The following is a 19,028-nucleotide window of genomic DNA, read 5'->3' on the forward strand; positions in this document are numbered from 1 at the left end:
CTCTTAAATAAGCTCTGGCCCAGAGAAACCTGCTTTGGGGTGTTGTTTACATTCCATTTAATGGAGGATAGTGTTATAAATTGCATTAGCAGACCAACTTTTCTTTTGGAAGCTTTTCACAGCTCTTGTAGCATCTTTTGTCTGCCTGAAAGCCCTGAACATTTGCCCACACAATTTTTCACAGTGTCATAAGCCCCTCCCCACTGTTACCTTGTTCACAGTAACAATCTGGAACAACTTAAAATTTTAACATCTGACCAGAAATAGTTTAACCTTTTCATGTGTATTATGAAAAAAGTACATCCGTCTCACACACACTCTCAAGGTTTTCTTATTGCACAAGCAGCTTTTTAATTCACAAGATCTTTGTTTCATTATTATTTTTCATAGATACACAGCAATTTCTTGCTTTTCGTGCTCAGAACAACATAAAAAACAGCATAGCCGTAAATGGAAAAAACACACACAGAAGTACATTTTCAAACATGCTGTAACTACGAGACATCATCATCACCAGTATTTTAGTTTTGAGTGATTTTTTGTTGTACCTCATTACTCTGACAGTAGTCAGTCCAACAATGCCAGACTAAGACTTGCTCCTTGTAGTACCATAAACAATCTTTTTGGTCTTTTCAGTTTTTGTGTTTGCCATTGTCTGTCTAAGACTCTGCCTCGACTGATGAACTCTGACCTTCCTCCACCTCACAGCTCTTTGATGGACTCCCCTCCTCATTAGTGCCCTCCATCTCTGTACCGTCTACTGGTTTATCCTCCTGACTGCTCATCGTCTCGTTCTCAGCAGACTCTTCCTCATCTTTCTCTGGCGACACCTCTCCTGCTGCATCGTCTCCTTTGTCCTTCTCTTCTTCCTCGTTACCAGCCTTCTCTTTCTCCCCCTTCTCTTTGTCCTTCCTCTCTTTCTCTATTTTGGAGAGGCTGTGGCACAGGGACTGGACATATGTGAACACACACATTGGGTCTGGGTTATTACCCATCATGAGCATGTCACTCACTTCCAGCAGAGGGCAGCAGTCAGCCAAGGACCTGTCAGGGATACACAAAGGAGGGGAAAGGATAAAGTTGAGGTGACAAGGTGGCAGTCATTCATAGTAATATGAATAAGAGATTTCTAACCAGGTGCATTTACATTAACAGTGTCATTCCATACATTGTTTTCCTGAAACTTTATTTTTTGGACAGCCAACATGCAGAATTATATTTTACTTTCTTTTCACCGCAGTTCTCCTTTTGTATTTTTCACCGTGACCTTGTTATATTATGTGCTGCATGTACAGTTCCGACTCTTAAATATTGTAATTGTGTCATTCAGTCTTAGCTATTTTTATCTTTCATGTGTGATAATGTGCTGAACTGAACTGAGAGAAGAAAGAATGAAGAAATCCATACTCTGCAGTTTTGAAGGCCAGAGTGAAGTTTTTCTCCCTCTCCTCTGGCTTCAGTGAGCTGTATTCAAAAGCATCTGGAAAGAAACGATGAATCAGAGCGCAGAATGCCATCCCATTGCACCAGGATGACGAGAAGTTTTCTATGCTGATGCCCTAAAAAGATCAAGAGAGAGACACATGGGAAGAGCATCTTAAATTAGGTCTTTTATCTCTGGATCTAGAATGCGGATGTGTCGCATTAGATAAAGATTTAACGCTGAGCTCACCTCGTAGTTCCGAGTCTTGTTGCGACACCACTGAAGTATCTTCTGTTTGATTGAAGCTCCTGTAGCCACGGCAGCAGATGACTTCTGAATCTTGAAGTTGCGAGGTATTGGTGTCCTAGCAGTGTTGCAACACAGTTTCTGATTTAACCTCTTGAGGAACATTTTTAACTGTCACACTCTAATTTGAGGTACTAAGCATCATGTAGTTACTCACTCTGGTGCGCCCTTCTGGAACTTGGCGATGATGTCGTTTTTAGCAGACGCTCTTATGGAGCGTGCAGAGGGTCTTGGTCGAGAGAGAGAAGAGGAGGGGGGACCACTCTTTCTTTTGGGCTTTGCCTGCTTTTCTGCTTCTTTTGTCTTTCCTTTGTCCTTTGGCTCTGCATCTTCCTCCGTCACTTGTTTTTTCTTCTCTGCCTCTTGTTCTTTCACATCTTTACCTTCTTCCTTTTTCTCTTTCTCTTTGTCCTTCATGTCCTCTCCATCTTTTCCAGTCTCACTACTCTGGATCTCTGCCACTTGCCCTCCTTTCTCGGTTTCTTCTGCCTCCTCCTCTTTATCTTTTCCTTCACGTTCAGAATCCTTCACCTCAGCACCAGTAGATGCTTTCTCCTTATCTTGTGCAGCTGCTTCAGTATCACCTTCACCAGACTGTGACACAGTCTGAGGTTTCTTTGTGTCTCCTGATGTCTCCTTTTCTGCCTCTTCTGATACAGTATCTTCCTCAGCCTTATCCTCAGTCTCCATTACCCTCTGACCTTCTGCTCCTTCCCCCAAGTCTTTATTCTCCACCACCTCTGGCTCGCCGGCCTGTGCAAAAGTAAATATGTGATAAACACTTGTAATACATGTCTGTGACAATAGTTCTATCACTTCTAAATTCTAGCCTTATACCAAGGCATCAAGACAAAGTGGAGTTTAAGGTGGAGTATTCAGTGTAAGTAACAGTGTAGGATACACAGTAATTTTCTTTGCTATGTATGCATGCAGATGTTGTGTGAATAGTTCCGCTCACTCTCCAAACATTAACACAGTCACGTAACAAGCAAAAGATCCCCAGTTCAATCCCAGAATGAGACACACAATCCCTCTGGGTTTGGGTGAAGAAGGGTATCCCATGTAGAATTTTGCCAGATCAGAGATCCAGATTTACCTGGTGTGGTGACCCCTTGTGAAGAAGGGAGAAGCTTCTTCATAGTCATTTCTCTATGGGGGCACTACATCACATGTTTTCTCTTCAGCATGACTCAGGATAGTCTTCCTCTTTCCTTTCAGTTATTTACATTTCTGATAACTATCTTCTTCTTTTCAGTCTTGTAAAGAGGAATTTTTCTGTTTCTTTCATGAAAAAAATGTATGAAGAATGAACAAAAGTTTATTGTGTTTTTTATTTTATTTATTTCAGATTTGTAATGCAAGCCGTTAGTTCATTTGCTGTGTGTTGTATTTTTTTTTTTAGATATTTCTTTCATTAACTCTGATTTGTATTTTTAAAATTATTCTTTGTGATTTTTCTGTGTTCTTCAGTTCTTGGTCTTGCTATGTGAAACGTTTGAGCTGTTTACATGAAAGCTGCTGTATAAATAAAGTGGACTTTCCACAAGTTACTCGAGGGATAACACAGTCCTTGTAATGTGAGACCTGGAGCTCTGGGATTTGTTGAGTATTATAAATAAACACCTCAGAGTTGGAACTTTCAAGGGGAAAATTGGCCTTTTACAGTTTTAAAACCAATCATCTCACATCATATGTTAAAAATCCTCATATAAAAAAATGTAATGCATACATTATTATTTCCTATCATCACGATTAAATAGGCCCATGTACCCTGTTTATTAATGACCTCCTGCAGGAACAGTCACACCAGGTCAGGCATCACAGCAGTGACTCATCAGTGGGAATAGGAAACTCCAACGTTGTATGTGTGGCTTAGTGTGTGTCATGTGCACTACTTTGCATAACTTGTGTGAGTGTGTATTTACGTGTGTATGTGTCATTCTTCAGCCAGTAGTAAGAACAGGTGTAGCAAATGCAGCCAACAACCCCTTCTCCTGCTCTGCTGTCCCAACACAGCACCTGCTACAGCCACGAACACTCTCACTGCTTTTTCCCAGTACAGAACAGGATGGACAGTCATTGTGGGTGAATGTGAAAATGTTAATGAACATGTTAAATAAATAAATAAATAAATGATACAGACCTGGTTGCTGTTGTTGTTGGTGTCAGTGTGATTGGTTGATTCTGTGGAACCGGATGTGTCCTGTTTGGGTGATTCTCCATCCATGGTGTCCATAAATGTGTGTGTATCAGCTGGATTAGAGGTCAGATCAGACTTTGGTACACTAACGTTTTAATTCAGTCAAAGGTGAAAGCCCCTCTTAATGTCTCTGTGTCCCACTACTCCTGTCTGCCTTTCTCCCCTTCTCAGCAACACTGCCCTGAGTTTTAACACGTGTGTGTGTGTGTGTGTGTGTGTGTGTGTGTGTGTGTGTGTGTGTGTGTGTGTGTGTGTGTTGGTTTGTGAATATCCGCCTTCACCCGACACCCCCGCCCTCTGCTTTGTAAGGATTCCTGTGCTTCTTTATCTGACCTTTTGGACAACACAGGTTCCCGAAATAGAGTTACAGTGACATAGGCTCAGTCCTTCAGGCCGGACAGCTGCGTCTGCTGTGGAAACCATGGTTGTACACACACACACACACACATACACATATACATAAGCACTGAAACCATTAAATATGCTTTCTCTCTTTTAGCAAAATATAGACACAATTTAGCTACCACCTGTCCCGTTTATAAGCTCTTACTGTAAAGTGTGGTGATTTAGAGTACTGTACTGTTGGGATGCTTAAATTAATAAAATTAAAAGCAACAGTTCAACATTTGGGAAATGCACTTATAGCAAAAGGTCAAGGAAAGGAAACATGAAACACAAATCAGCATGAGTGGGCTATCTCAGCTCTGTTCAAAGCAATGAAATCCACCTAAACATTTTTTTTTTTTAATTACACACACAAACACATATTTTTATTTTTATTTTTTTTGAAAAAAAAAAAAAAGTACTTGACAATAAATTTTTTAGCCCTGAAACCCAAATGTGACTTTTGAAGGCCTTTTCTTAGTGAATGTACATAATTTCCCTTACAGTAGGCTTTCTTTTTTGAGTGGAATCAAATAGTCCATGTATCATTTCGCTCTAAACTCACTGCAGTTCTCCTGTCAACACCTTGACTCAAATCACAGCTCTTCATCTAATGTACCCTGGATGTTTGTGAAAGAAGGATCCATGTGGCAAAGGGAGGGGGAGTTCAGCTATTTATAGTTACCCTCCTATAATCTAGTAGATTACAGAATGTGTACGTATGTGGAGGATTCAAATTATTGTCTGTAGCTTAGGTGAAAGGTTTCCCAGTGAATTCTCTTGTACTGCTTGTGTGTCCACATTTTTTGCAATCCCCACCAGGGAAAGTAAACCCTTCCAGTATTTTTATGTTAAATACTTGAAAGCTTATATAGGTTACTGCCAGTGTAAGATCCACCTTAACATACAGATCTACAACTTAGCACACTGGATGCCCTACTTGACAGCCTGAGCAGGGTAAACTTGCTTATACCAGGCCATAAGCGGGAATGTCCACTTATGGCCCACTACAGGTTGCCAACAGAAAACCCAAGTAGTTCCCTTAAGGTCATGAACCCCACATGGGCAGGTCTAAATTCAGGCGCGCATTCGGTCTTTTAACAGATCATAAATTGACCCCAGTAGTTACATTACATGTAATTTCTCCAACCTTAGTCGTTCCCACACCACCACTAATAAGAAAAGTGACCAGGAGCATTTCATAAGACTTTATTGATTAAACTTGTGCTCATGCCTTTGAGATTCAGCTAGTATTTTATCTGGAAGGAAAGAGGGAAAGAGTTAGTATAGTTACAATATGCAGATTGTCACATGTAGGCATTTTAGGAAACATACCTGCGTAACACCTGTGTAGGAAGCAGGTACCGGTTGTGCTCCAACCTGGTAATAACCTCCCACCACTGGACTGCTCACATACAAGCTGGGAGTCTGAAGGCTCTGAGCTGCTCCAACTGCCCCCACTGACTGTGCAAAGCCGGGGTAGGGGTGGTCTTTCAGGTAGTGAGTGCTGTGAGCGTAGTCTCGTCCCTGCTCGTAGTCCTGGCTGAAGTGACTGACTGTGCCCACAGGGTACTGGCCAGTCAGGAACAAGAAGTCAAAGGATGGATACGGACTACCCCACAGTCCACCCATTCCAAACTGTCCTGTGGCAAAGCCTGGGGATGCCAGTCCACCCGCAGCAGCAAAAGTCTCCATCGTAGCTGGGACAGTCCTGCGACCTAGTTCTTCTGTCTCCGACTGGTAGTCCCCAGCCTCAGCAGCCTTCTCATAGTGGGACAACTCTCCTGGTTGGTATGCAGGTACTGGTGGTAGAAGAGCACCAGGCTCATCAGCTGTGCTAGAGGCGAGGCTTTGAGGGTTGGGTGATGATTCCTCACCGAGCTTGGGAGGTGGGAAAGCCCAGTTGATTTCTAAGGAAAGAATTTAAGCCAAGATTACCAAGGATTCGGGTCAGGAGATCCTAATAATTGCATTTATACTGCATCATCACAGTAGGTACCAGCTGCAGGTTGAGAAGTTGCCCCAGTTTGTGCAGAGCCAGCTGTGCTTCCTCCTGCCTGAGCAGGAGCGGAGTAACTGGAGCCAGTGTATGGTGCTGCCACACTCTGGGCAGCATATTGTGAGAAACCAGGCTGCTGCACTGCGACACCTCCATATGGAGCACTATAAGGCACAGCTACAGAGGAGGGGTATGGATAAGGTCCTCCCTGGCTTAGGGCAACATTAGCACCAGTATTTGCGCTGCTTCCTCCAGTAGAAACACCAACATTTGAACCTTTTGAAAGAGAAAGCCACACAACACTTGCTGGTAATGTTCACGATAAATGTTTGTAGTGCATCATGAAATATTCCATTATTTACCAGCTGCAGGTCGAACAGCACCTCCAGCCTGTGTTGAGCCAGTCGTGTATCCTCCAGCCTGGGCAGGGCCAGAAGAGCTGGAGCCGGTATATAATACTGGCACGCTCTGGGGAGCATATTGAAAGACACCAGGCTGCTGCACTGCAACCCCTCCATACTGAGTATTGTAAGGTACAACCACAGAGGATGGGTATGCATAAGGTCCTCCCCGAGCCAAGGCAACATTACCAGGCGTTAAGTTGGCTAAAGTTCCTCTTGGGTTTGAGGCAAGATTATCTGCAGTGTTTACATTAGTTATCCTGTATTGAGTGCTGGGATTAGAGCCTGGGTGAGAAAGAACTGAAATTAATGAAGATTTATCACAAAGTTTTGTATGTTTAGGAATGTTTCACCTACCTTTCTCAAGAGGAAGGCTGCATATAGCCACAATCAGCAAGACAAAAAGGGAACCCCTGAAACCATTTGAAAATATGAATCAGGTGCCTACAAAAAGTAGTCAGTTGTAAAAAGCCAACTACACCTGCCACATACCCCAGTGAGAGGCTTGCAGTCATCATTCTGAAGGCAATTAGTAGAACAATTGCCAAAGGTGAAGGATTAAAAATGCTGCGAGAAAGCAGTCTTAACCAATCAGAGCTTAAAGAAGTAATGAAATACACCTGCTGGAAAGGTGACTCAAGCTTGAGTCGAAGATAACGAGTATCATAACAGTGGCTATCAACTGGGCTTCAACAATCAACAATTCCTATATGAAGACAGTGAGTCCAATCAGAGACATTATCAGATGATGAAAATAAAATGATGGTAAAATCTAGAAATAGTATGAAAAATAAAGATTTAAAATGCAACACTGATGCAAATAAGACAAGTGATTCATGTGGCAGAAATGTATAGTATAAAGTATAAAAGCATTTATACATTTTGTGCATCACATGTCACATCCCAGTGATAATGTGATGTGCATTTGTGCTGCTGTAACTACAGCTGGGTTTTATTTATGGTGTTAGTAAGGTACTAAAGGTACAGCTTAACAGTGTGCACATATAAAACATATTTAGCCAACAGACAGTCTTTAGGGCACTTAAACATGCTGTAAATAAAGGAATCAGTGGAGACGTAACACTTTTAGATGGAAACTGTCTACATAACCTGGCTTAACCAGGTTAAGCATTCAGTATAAGTTACCGCAGTGATTTCCCAGGTAAAAACAGAGCCACGTCTGTGACATGTAAAGCTTTGAGATCGACCTGCTTGCAGACTCATTATTCTCACTTCATAGTTAAACCTGTTAGGTGCGAGGAGCTGCTGACTACCCTACAACAATCTCAGATGGTGTAGATGTCGAATTCTGAAAAATAACAAGGGTTCATTTGCATTTGTTTTTGCTATTTGGATAGATGATTCCATTTTTGTGGAAATCTAAGCAGTTTTATGCTAATCATCAGTGCATCCAGTTCATCTCTCACTGTTCTGTTGACCTTTTCTGTGAGATGTGCGAACACTGAGCCAATACAACCCTTATTAGACTTCTAGCTTTTTGGACATTTCAGCAACATTATACATTTGTTAGGAAGAAATGTGCAATAAAAATGAAGTTTAATGAAAATTCACTTTAATGGGAAATAAAATAATTTGTCTCATGTAGGTCCTAAAACCATCTCTCATAAACAGAGCTTAAATCTCAATAATGTACAGCTGTTGTTCACAATAACAATAAACAATGAAACTGCTTAAAATGAATTACTATATATTTTTTATAACATAGTGACCCTTATAAAAAACATCACATGCCACAAGAGCAGGTAATAGTACCTCAGAACAGATTAAGACCAACTACAGTTACAAAGTACTTTCACATGAAAATATAGGTGAAATAGAATAAGGTTAACCGACCCCTGCTCTTGAGCAGCACATGGGGATGGAGAAAAAGGGAAGATCTCTTATAATAATTTAGTTCAGTCAATATATGAACAGCTCCAAAACCAGACCCTACATTTGCTGTTGGCTCACTCTGAACAGCATACAGACAGAAGCAGCAGTTCACAACAAGTGACTCATGGTAGTCTTTGTAAGGTAAGCCCTACAATATGAGAGCAATAACCTCAAGGATCATATCATCCCATGTGGTAAAATACTTGGCAAAAGTAGGGAGGACAAACATCCTTTTAACAGGAATACACATCCAAGAGAAATACACGCCTGCTACGACTAGCTAGGATGCTACACACAAACTATAGTACAGAAATGTTCCCTTGAAAAGGGTACAATAGGGTACCTATGAGGGTACCCCCCCAGCGACAACCTATTTCGTACCTAAAGAGACAAAAATGTACCCCCAATAGTCCAAAATATTTAGTTATTTAACCATTTATTTTCGATAATAGAATCACATCAAAGCATTTAAACAACCACAGGAATACATCCTTGATTACATTCGTATATTGCCATAGGACATGTCAAGAAAAATACATTCATTTAAAAAAGTAAACAATCACATAAAGACATTAAAAACCTGAACACAATGTTTTGACGGATCACAGAGATGGCATGTATTTAAAAAAAACTGTCCACACAAATGTTTTGCTCTACTTCAACAAGCCAGAATATATATATGTCATATATGTAGACAAAGTGGAAAATATTCTTGCAATCACGTCACACAGAATACCTCAAGGACACAAACAGCCTATCATCAACTAAATAGGTGTCTAGAGCATAAAAATGTCTAATTCATTTCCTGGATTGAACAGGATCCAGTCATTGTCAACTGCCACTTGGTAAGCATGGCAATGACATTCATAAGTGCAAGGAAGTAACAGTTTCCCACACAATACCCAACAAGTATCAACATTCAAAATATACTTGATTTTAAAGAATATAGGTATGGCTTCAGTGTGTACATGGCCAACTACAAAAACATCCTCAAGTTCATATTTGACACTGCTGACAGATATAGCAGACACACGCTGAAGCACTTTATCCTGAAAATGCACATTTGTAAAACTTTTGTTCATTTCCAGAGCATTCTGTAAGTCACCTGGCAGAGATGAAAATGGCACACTGACACTTGTGCTGAGTGAATGTTCAAAGTCAACAAGCAACCTATCTGAAGAAAACTCCCAGCACTGTTTCATTTGATGACGATTGCTAAGAGTTGCAGTAATGTTTACAAAGTTTTTGCATTTACTCGCTATATTTTTGAAATATTGATGCTTGCTTTCATATCTCATACACCACAAAGGGCGAAGAGGACTATACATCAAAATCAGCCTTGGGTAGTGAATGAGGTAGTGACACTTGGGTGGGGGCATATTTAATAGAGTTGGTTAAGTACCCTGGTGACACTTACTGGCAGGGGTTTGTCTCCCTGGTCTCCTATGTTGACAATGCAGTTCAGAAGAAAGACAAGTGTTTTCTTAAAGTATGCAGTGTAGGTCATGTTGAACACGAAGAAGGTGGAGAATGCTGAGATGTAGGCCTCATCCAGCGAGCGGCACGAGCAAACATCCACTCCTTCAACTGTCACAACACAGCGACACTGTCTTGAGAGGGCAGTTGTCCAACTCTTATCCTTCATTCGAATGGTTGGGTATGGACTCGTGGGAGTATTCTGCAGAAGAGGAAGAAAAACATTAGTATACAGTATGTTTAAGCAATATGTGCCAAGTGGATTTTCAACAGATTCCTCAAATTACCTTCTTTTTTTGCTGCAAAACAAAACTGTCTATTCTGATAACCTGTAAACATGGCCCCTACTCCAAACAAAAAGCTTCTTGACCAATGACTGTTGTAGTGTTTGATAAGCTGCTAAAGTTTGACATAATATTCAAGGGCAAAAGCAATCACCCCTGACAGTGACAGTGCCTGTGAAGAAGAATTTCCCTAAGGGGACAATAAAGGTCTATCTATCTATATAAACACCAGACAAAACCCAAGAGCACAGCAGCACTGTGGATTAACAGCAGTGTTTCCCCTACATTAGCTTAGCTGTGATGCTGAACCGCAGCTGAATTCAGCTCCATGCCAACAAAACACCGAGAATGAAACTTGTGGCCAAAGGCTATGCATTGCATCATGCATTTACCTCTCCAAGGATGATGAAATCTTCTATCTTCTCCTTGAAGATGGATGGCAAGAGGAGAAGTGCCCCCTTGACGTCAATTCCTAGGTCATACAGATGCAAATGCACTTCATTAGATTTTGATAGCATGCAAATTCCCATTAACATGCTCTTGACATGGCACTATGGTACATCAATTATTTTTGGAAGAGAGAGCAAATGAATTGTCACAAAATTTACTATTTGTATGAGGTCAAATTAGCACCTGTAATGTCTTCAGCCAGTGCATTCTCTCTTGCTTCCATGTAGACCTTCTTCAGTGGCAAATCCTTGGTCATTTGAAGAACATTTTGAAGAACAGCAGTGAAGTTTTCGCTAAAGCGGCGATAGATGTTGTCTTGGCAGGGATGCATTAAATCAACCTCATCACACAACTGGAAATGAAAAGAGCAGAATAGACAAAAGAATGACATTTTACATTGAGGATTTAAACTTTTGATATGTTTAACCCTTTAAAACCGGTCGGAGCGGGCACGCTCCGTTTTGCGCAACTACGTTTAAATCCCGGTAGCTCTGCAACCACGTAAGCTAGTGCAATAATTTTTTTTGCATATGAAACCGGAGAAGTTGTACTTACATCTTATGCCATCAGCTTGTGCTTGGTCACAGTTTCCTTCCACATAAAGCTTTGCAAAAACTGCATAAAAAGCGCTTGCAGGAACAAAAACATAATATTCCAGAAACACGCTTTGCCGATCTGATCAGCTGTTCATAACACTTGTTACTTGGAATAGAGTCAGCACGAACTATCGCATGTCCGCCATGACCTGCCCGAAACCGGAAGTGACGTCATTTTCGCGGAGATGTAGTTTTTTTTTTTTTACCATCAGGGCCTCATGAGCCTATACTGGTGTTTTTAAAAGTTATGTTTGACTTTATGACTTTCTGTGTCGTTTCTGGGATGCTTAGGACTCATATTGCACTGCTGGAAATAGTTTATTTTGACGCATATGCTGCTTTTTTGTAAATTTGCACTATAATATTTATTTTCGTTTTTCCTGCAGTATATAAAAATTGGCGTATTTCAAAAATAAAACTATGAAGACACTCAAAATAAATTTCCTGTGGTGGGAAACTAGTTTGTGCAACTTTTTTGTATTTACAGTTTTGAGGGATAAGCCTCTTAAATTTCTCTAACTAGAAATATATGTTAAAAAAACCAAAACGATTTTCAATTTTTTTGTAGTTTATTGCACTTTTTTTGCAATTTATGTAATTACTATGCACTTAATGCATACATATTATTAAAATTTAGGCTGTAATGGTTATATTAATGTACAGCAACTTGAAATGCTCCCAAAAATAGCACTACAACATGTAAAAATATAATATAAGCTCTGGCGGACTTGGTTCTATGGTAGGTCTTAAAGGGTTAAAGACACAGACTGGAGATAAATGTAAAGTGCTTTAACCCTTGAACAAAAATTCTAAAGATAATAAACAGATTGATTAATCAGTTAGTACAGAAAATAATAATCAGATTTAGAGACAAAAAAATCATTAGCTGTTTCCCCAATCATCTTAACAATTCTTGTGTTGCAGACAGTGTCCCTGCGCAGAGCTTACAGCTCTCATATTCGAAAATCCCACTAAGTAGGTGGAATGGTACAAATGTGTACCTTCCATTGTTTAAAATCCCTTTGAGCGGGAAACAAGTTAGATGCGATAAATTTTGCTTAGAAAACGATTTTGTTAATAGCTATATTTACATACTAGCATGTTTTGAGAAATTATTGCTTTTTTTACATATTTGTACACGGTTAGTCACTATTGATAAAACACTCGAATACGGCGGGCAGACAGACGTTGAACATTCCACCAACAGTCTAAATAGTCCACATTTGTACCTTTCTTTGTTTAAAACTTAGCTGACTGCTAGCTTTCACCCATGTTAAATCTAGCTCTTCGGACTTTTGCTAACTCTACTGTAAAATTACACGTTGTAATTTTTATAAAAACACAAAATCACACCCGACTTACCTCTAAATCTTTGCGCCTCGTCGTCTGACACATCAATGCTTTCTTCCATCAACTTTTTAAGGAGCTCCTCCGTCGATAACCCTCTGAGAGTCATTTTCTGCGTCAACGCTAGTCAGCGTGGAGGCGGAGCACTCATCGCTGCTGGCTTTTCAGCCTTTGGGATTAATGCGCGTTGCGAACTTGACACATTTTCATGTGTCAAGTTCGCAACGCGAACATTGAACATTGAACATTGTGGTATTAATGCGCAGTTGTTTAGAAACCGTTATGCTGTCTTGGCGAACTATATTTGTAACTTACAAAATGTAGTCACCGTAACATAAAAATCTGCTTGACATTTTAACTTCCAAAGAACCTCGGTTTAACTTGATGTTGCAAATTCCATAAAAACCTCACAATTAATGAACAATTCTAGGATGTAGTAAAAGCAAAAAAGTAAATGGCCAAACATAACAGTAAAATGATTTCACGTTTTTGAAAGATTTAAAACATTAAAAATTATAACTGGAACTTAATAAAATGGAAATGGACCAGTTTTTTTTAACATCATTTGGTTGTGCCTGCATGTCATTGTGTGTGTGTTTTTTTTAATATAATTTAACATAACTTACACAAAGGTAGGTTACAGATATTCTTTGCATCATAGGATAATTTACGTACAGAGGAGAGGACCAACAGATTTGATTATAACATGTAGCTTTTATGAGCACACTCACATCTCATATGAATTTTACAATTAACCAGGCCCATCCAGATTTTCCCATGCTGACCCATTACCACATTCTGCCACTGTCACTGCAGTACAGGTCAAAATGGTACAGATTTGTACTTTATTTCAAATTGAACCTTTAAAGGGGCATTTCTGGACTTTTAAAGACCAGTATTGTACTTTTAAGGGAACATTAAAAAAAAATGTACCTATAGGTACAAAAATGTTCTTCTCTCGTACCTCTATTTCTGAGAGTGTACAGAACAGTGAGACGCAGCAATGAAGGGCAAAGAAAAAGCCAGACAACACATGATACACAAAGAAGACTGGGGGTTGGACTGAAGTGAGAAACAAGTAAACAAACAAATAACAAACCCTACAAAAACCACAAATCAAAAACATACACTTCCAGAGCCCAAGATACCTGACAAGGCAAACAACTGCCTTGGTGGAGCTGAAAAGGTGAGCTTTAACACAAATCTTAAAAATAAAGAGTCTGTCTATGTGCCAATAAAATAAATCATTCATTTACAGTGGTGAATAATCATATTTAATATTTACAAAGTTTCAAATATTGAGGGCACTATGTGTGAAAGTCATCTCTATGAGCCAGTGTTCAAACTGTTTTTTGTTGTTGCTCATTTCCATATTATCTCAATGAAAACTGATATCATTGATACGGCCATCTCATGGCACACGTCTATGGCTGTGAGTTCAGAAGAAGCCCCACCCAAACGCTGTTCAAAGCTTTTGCATGCTAGAGGCAGCCAGTCCAAAGGAAATTAATTTCAAGGGAGGGGGAAGGGAACTGAAATTTCTTGTTGCAGACAGGAAATGAACTTGAGAGGTGCACCAAGACCACTATAATAAAAATAAGGATTATTTTAAACTGCATCATGCAAAGCTACTCTAGTAATCCACAAATAAAGATGGAACTAGAAATCAGCAAAATAGTCTTCCTCTTTGTTTTGGTCTTATGTGGCCTGCAGTTACTTCACAAATGGTGGTTAATGTGAAAAGTGGAGCTGTAATGCACAGCTGCTGTTAGTCTTTCACATGGAGCTGAAGACATCAAGTCCAGAGAGTAGAAAGGATTGTGGATTTATAAATGCTGTTAACACCTGTGTGGAAGTGTCTGCAAATCATTGACGACAAACTGTTGCATGTTCATTTGACATGCTGGTTACCAGAGATGGGCAGTGACGCGTTACTGTAATCCGATTACTTTTTTCAAGTAACGAGTAAAGTAAGGGATTACTATTGCAAAAACGGTAATTAGATTACCGTTACTTTCCCGTAGGAACGCTGCGTTACTAAAACCCTGATTTTTTTGCGAGAATGTCTCATGACAGTGACGTAAGCGAGTGCCACGTTCGTGACAACAGCTGTGTGCAGATCAACAATGGATCATATATCGAGTGCGGGAGAGAGTGTGTGCGTGCAGCGTTTAAAGCGTGGAAGTACTGACCTTACTTTGAGTTTGATTCCATAAAAAGTGACAAAAACATTAGCGTCCGTTGTGCGTGTGAAGAAAACTTCTTTTTACAGCGAAAAAACCCCCTAAACTTCCAAGCAAGCACCGAGTGCGCTATGACGTAATGGGAAATTCACAGAGAAACTGCCGTATCCTTCCACTGACCGCTGCGGCACACCTGCACCAGGGTAAACCTCCGCCTACCCACTCCTGCTTTACAGGTGAAAATAGAGCAAAAGGACCGCTGAGTCTTTGATTTTATTTATTTTCTGCTGTGTTTTACTTGCATCTATTTGAAAGAGTGAGTGTAAACACACACAAAAAAATATTTTATGTGCTGGAATGTGCAGAAAATAGGTTTAAATATTAAATAAATTTCTTCCAGTCAGAGAATGGTGCATATAATTAATTCTTTGCTTGATGCATAAAGTTAAGATTAAAACTAATAAAACAAGTTTTAAAAAGGGACTTTTCCATTTGATTACATTTTGCATAATCCATCATATGATGGATTATGCAGAAAAAGTAGAATTGGGCTGAAAGATCTATCGCTTTATCACCTATTCAGGTTGTAAATCGTGTTTTTAAAAACTAATTACTTTTGAAAATAAGTAATCAGTAAAGTAACTGGATTACTTTTTTGGGGAAGTAATCAGTAATTAGTTACTGATTACTTTTTTCAAGTAACTTGACCAACACTGCTGGTTACAGAAACCACAGCATTCATCTGTGCTACAAGTTTGTGTAGAGGAGCGTTTTTAAAAATTCATTTATTGGCCACTTGGGGGCAGCATAATATAAACATTGACACCACCTTATAAAGACGAGACAAGCAGCAGGCTTGTCCTGTAGTGTTTATACTCAGATGCAGCAACATCATGCAATACAAATGTTCAGGTTTTTTTATGCCAACAGAATCTGAAATTTGCAATCCAGTTACATGCCACAGATTTTCCATTTCCTCACTTTAAGACCGGAAAAGGAACTACTGGTATGGCAAACTAGTAAAATGAATTCCGTGTAGTCTGACTCCCAACGTGACAGATGTCTTAGTTATGTAAAGTGCTTTAATTTCTGTGGGAAATTAAATACCTAGAATTATTAGCTTGTCTTCATCATGCCAATTAGTTGATCAGGGTTTTAAAAATTTGTGCGAGTCTGCCCAAGTTTGGAACTCATTGGGGCTTTACACTAGGGTCTTGCTTTTTGTATCAGAGACCGAAGATATAGACTACAGCAATTGGCATTTATCCACAGACATGTGAACAGGCACTAGAGCCTTGCTGGAGTAGCAAGGGAGAGTGGGTGGGTGTAAAGCTTCATTACCATTCACTACAGAGGAGACTGAAGTCACCGTTTCAAAACACTGAAAACCAAGTTTATTGTATCACATGGAGTCATTCCTATTGCAGCATTAACCAGTTCATTGTGTTTCCCAGTTCAGTAAGCTGATTTGATTCAGCTAGTATCTTACCTGAAAGACAAGAGGGAAGTGCAAGTACAATTACAACATGCAGTTGTGGTAAAATTTAGACATTATAGGAAACATACCTGTGTAACACCTGTGTAGGAAGCAGGTACCGGTTATGCTCCAACCTGGTAATAACCTCCCACCACTGGACTGCTCACATACAAGCTGGGAGTCTGAAGGCTCTGAGCTGCTCCAACTGCCCCCTCTGACTGTGCAAAGCCGGGGTAGGGGTGGTCTTTCAGGTAGTGAGTGCTGTGAGCGTAGTCTCGTCCCTGCTCGTAGTCCTGGCTGAAGTGACTGACTGTGCCCACAGGGTACTGGCCAGTCAGGAACAAGAAGTCAAAGGATGGATACGGACTACCCCACAGTCCACCCATTCCAAACTGTCCTGTGGCAAAGCCTGGGGATGCCAGTCCACCCGCAGCAGCAAAAGCCTCCATCGTAGCTGGGACAGTCCTGCGACCTAGTTCTTCTGTCTCCGACTGGTAGTCCCCAGCCTCAGCAGCCTTCTCATAGTGGGACAACTCTCCTGGTTGGTATGCAGGTACTGGTGGTAGAAGAGCACCAGGCTCATCAGCTGTGCTAGAGGCGAGGCTTTGAGGGTTGGGTGATGATTCCTCACCGAGCTTGGGAGGTGGGACAGCCCAGTTGATTTCTAAGGAAAGAATTTAAGCCAAGATTACCAAGGATTCGGGTCAGGAGATCCTAATAATTGCATTTATACTGCATCATCACAGTAGGTACCAGCTGCAGGTTGAGAAGTTGCCCCAGTTTGTGCAGAGCCAGCTGTGCTTCCTCCTGCCTGAGCAGGAGCGGAGTAACTGGAGCCGGTGTATGGTGCTGCCACACTCTGGGCAGCATATTGTGAGAAACCAGGCTGCTGCACTGCGACACCTCCATATGGAGCACTATAAGGCACAGCTACAGAGGAGGGGTATGGATAAGGTCCTCCCTGGCTTAGGGCAACATTAGCACCAGTATTTGCGCTGCTTCCTCCAGTAGAAACACCAACATTTGAACCTTTTGAAAGAGAAAGCCACACAACACTTGCTGGTAATGTTCACGATAAATGTTTGTAGTGCATCATGAAATATTCCATTACTTACCAGCTGCAGGTCGAACAGCACCTCCAGCCTGTGTGGAACCTGTCGTGTATCCTCCAGCCTGGGCAGGGCCAGAAGAGCTGGAGCCGGTATATAATACTGGCACGCTCTGGGGAGCATATTGATAGACACCAGGCTGCTGCACTGCAACCCCTCCATGCTGAGCATTATAAGGTACAACTACAGAGGATGGGTATGCATAAGGGCCACCCTGGCTTAAGGCAACATTACCTGCAGTGTTTGTGTTACCTCTCCAGTAAGGAGCGCCTGGATAATAGCCTGAGGGAGAAGGAAACATTAATAGAAGTTAAGCAATACAGTTTGTATATATGGAAAAGTTTCACCTACCTTTCTCAAGAGGAAGGCTGCATATATGCACAACCAGCAAGACAAGGACTGAACCCCTAAAACATTTGTAAAAGATCATTAAGTAACTATAATAGGCCAGAAGAGCAGAAATTAAAATACACTTGCCACATACCCCAAGAAGTAGTCTGTTGTCGTCATTCTGAAGGCTACCAGCAATAAAGTTGTCTGAGGTGAAGGCTTATATATGCTGCCAGAGAGCAGTCTTAACCAATCAGAGCCTAATGACTAAAAAAGAAACACCTGCCTGAAAAGTGAATCATGCTTCAGCGTAAACTGCTCAGGTGTTTGAATGAAGATAACACATTTTAATTAGGGCCCGAGCACTGAGAGTGCGAAGGCCCTATTGTATCTGCTCCGTTTCTTCTTCTTCTTCTTCTTCTTCTTCTTCTTATTATTATTATTATTATTATTATTATTATTATTCAGGCAAAACAAGGGCCTTTTTGAGGGCCTAAACATGCTCAAAAACTCATAAAATTTTGCACACATGCCAGGTCTGGTGAAAAATTTTGTATTTTAATGGTTTTACATATGGGCATGTGAAAATGGCTCTGTAGCGCCACCTATGCCTTGTAAAATACAGCCCTATGACCACATCGTTTGAGCTACATGTATGAAATCTGGCACACATGTGTACCATGCCAAGACAAACAAAAAAGTCTGTGGGCCTATTGACGCAAACCGAACAGGAAGTCCGCAATTTAGAAGTGAAGGTGACATTTTGACATTTCACCATGAAAGATGAAGTGGCTTTTGAGGGGCTTGGAAAGTTTAAAAAGTCTTGAAATTTGGCCCACAGATTCAATGTGATGAAGGCTTTGTTGTTATGTGATCACTTTCCTTGAATAGCGCAAAATGGCTCCACAGCGCCCCCTACAATATTTCAAAACATCAGCCCCTGCTCTGTGTTTTATCTTTTTTTTTTTTTTAAACTTTATTTAACAAACAATGAGTATACAACATACGAACAGATGAAGTATACAAAACAACAGAACATGAACACAAAAAGCCAAGGGTAAAAGAAAAAGGTAACAATTATAAGAATACACGCAAAAATTCACATACATATATTGTTTTGAGAGCCTTTTTGTTGGTGGAGTCTGATATTGATTGTATGTACATTTCCAC

At 40.5% G+C, this 19,028-nt stretch overlaps 3 protein-coding genes across 4 annotated transcripts; all 3 read right to left on the reverse strand.

The window, feature by feature from the left end:
• Positions 1-203: 203 nt before the first annotated feature.
• smtnl1 (smoothelin-like 1) lies at positions 204-4,092 on the reverse strand. Its single transcript, XM_084947651.1, has 5 exons — positions 3,873-4,092; positions 1,887-2,482; positions 1,673-1,787; positions 1,408-1,559; positions 204-1,044 (listed from the first exon to the last, which is right to left on the reverse strand). The coding sequence occupies exons 1-5, from the start codon at positions 3,963-3,965 to the stop codon at positions 660-662; spliced, it is 1,341 nt and encodes a 446-aa protein (XP_084803777.1). The 5' UTR covers positions 3,966-4,092; the 3' UTR covers positions 204-659.
• Positions 4,093-5,465: 1,373 nt separating this feature from the next.
• On the reverse strand, positions 5,466-18,076 carry LOC146392437 (uncharacterized). Its single transcript, XM_084949874.1, has 11 exons — positions 18,013-18,076; positions 17,880-17,935; positions 17,535-17,810; positions 17,173-17,448; positions 16,543-17,083; positions 7,206-7,400; positions 7,071-7,126; positions 6,675-6,998; positions 6,313-6,588; positions 5,649-6,223; positions 5,466-5,572 (listed from the first exon to the last, which is right to left on the reverse strand). Exons 1-11 carry the CDS (start codon positions 18,036-18,038, stop codon positions 5,561-5,563), a joined length of 2,613 nt encoding a protein of 870 aa, XP_084806000.1. The 5' UTR covers positions 18,039-18,076; the 3' UTR covers positions 5,466-5,560.
• Positions 9,024-15,111, reverse strand: LOC146392438 (uncharacterized). 2 transcript variants are annotated; one of them, XM_084947684.1, is made up of 4 exons: positions 12,775-15,111; positions 11,000-11,168; positions 10,759-10,838; positions 9,024-10,284 (listed from the first exon to the last, which is right to left on the reverse strand). In XM_084947684.1, exons 1-4 carry the CDS (start codon positions 12,805-12,807, stop codon positions 9,988-9,990), a joined length of 579 nt encoding a protein of 192 aa, XP_084803810.1. In that variant the 5' UTR covers positions 12,808-15,111; the 3' UTR covers positions 9,024-9,987. The 2 variants fall into 2 exon arrangements, with proteins under 2 accessions (XP_084803810.1, XP_084803803.1); XM_084947677.1 differs by having other exon boundaries at positions 11,000-15,110.
• Positions 18,077-19,028: the final 952 nt, after the last annotated feature.

Source organism: Perissodus microlepis, chromosome 2 (genome assembly GCF_051167445.1).
Source record: "Perissodus microlepis isolate ML-2025 ecotype Zambia chromosome 2, ASM5116744v1, whole genome shotgun sequence".
NCBI classification, from domain to species: domain Eukaryota; kingdom Metazoa; phylum Chordata; class Actinopteri; order Cichliformes; family Cichlidae; genus Perissodus; species Perissodus microlepis.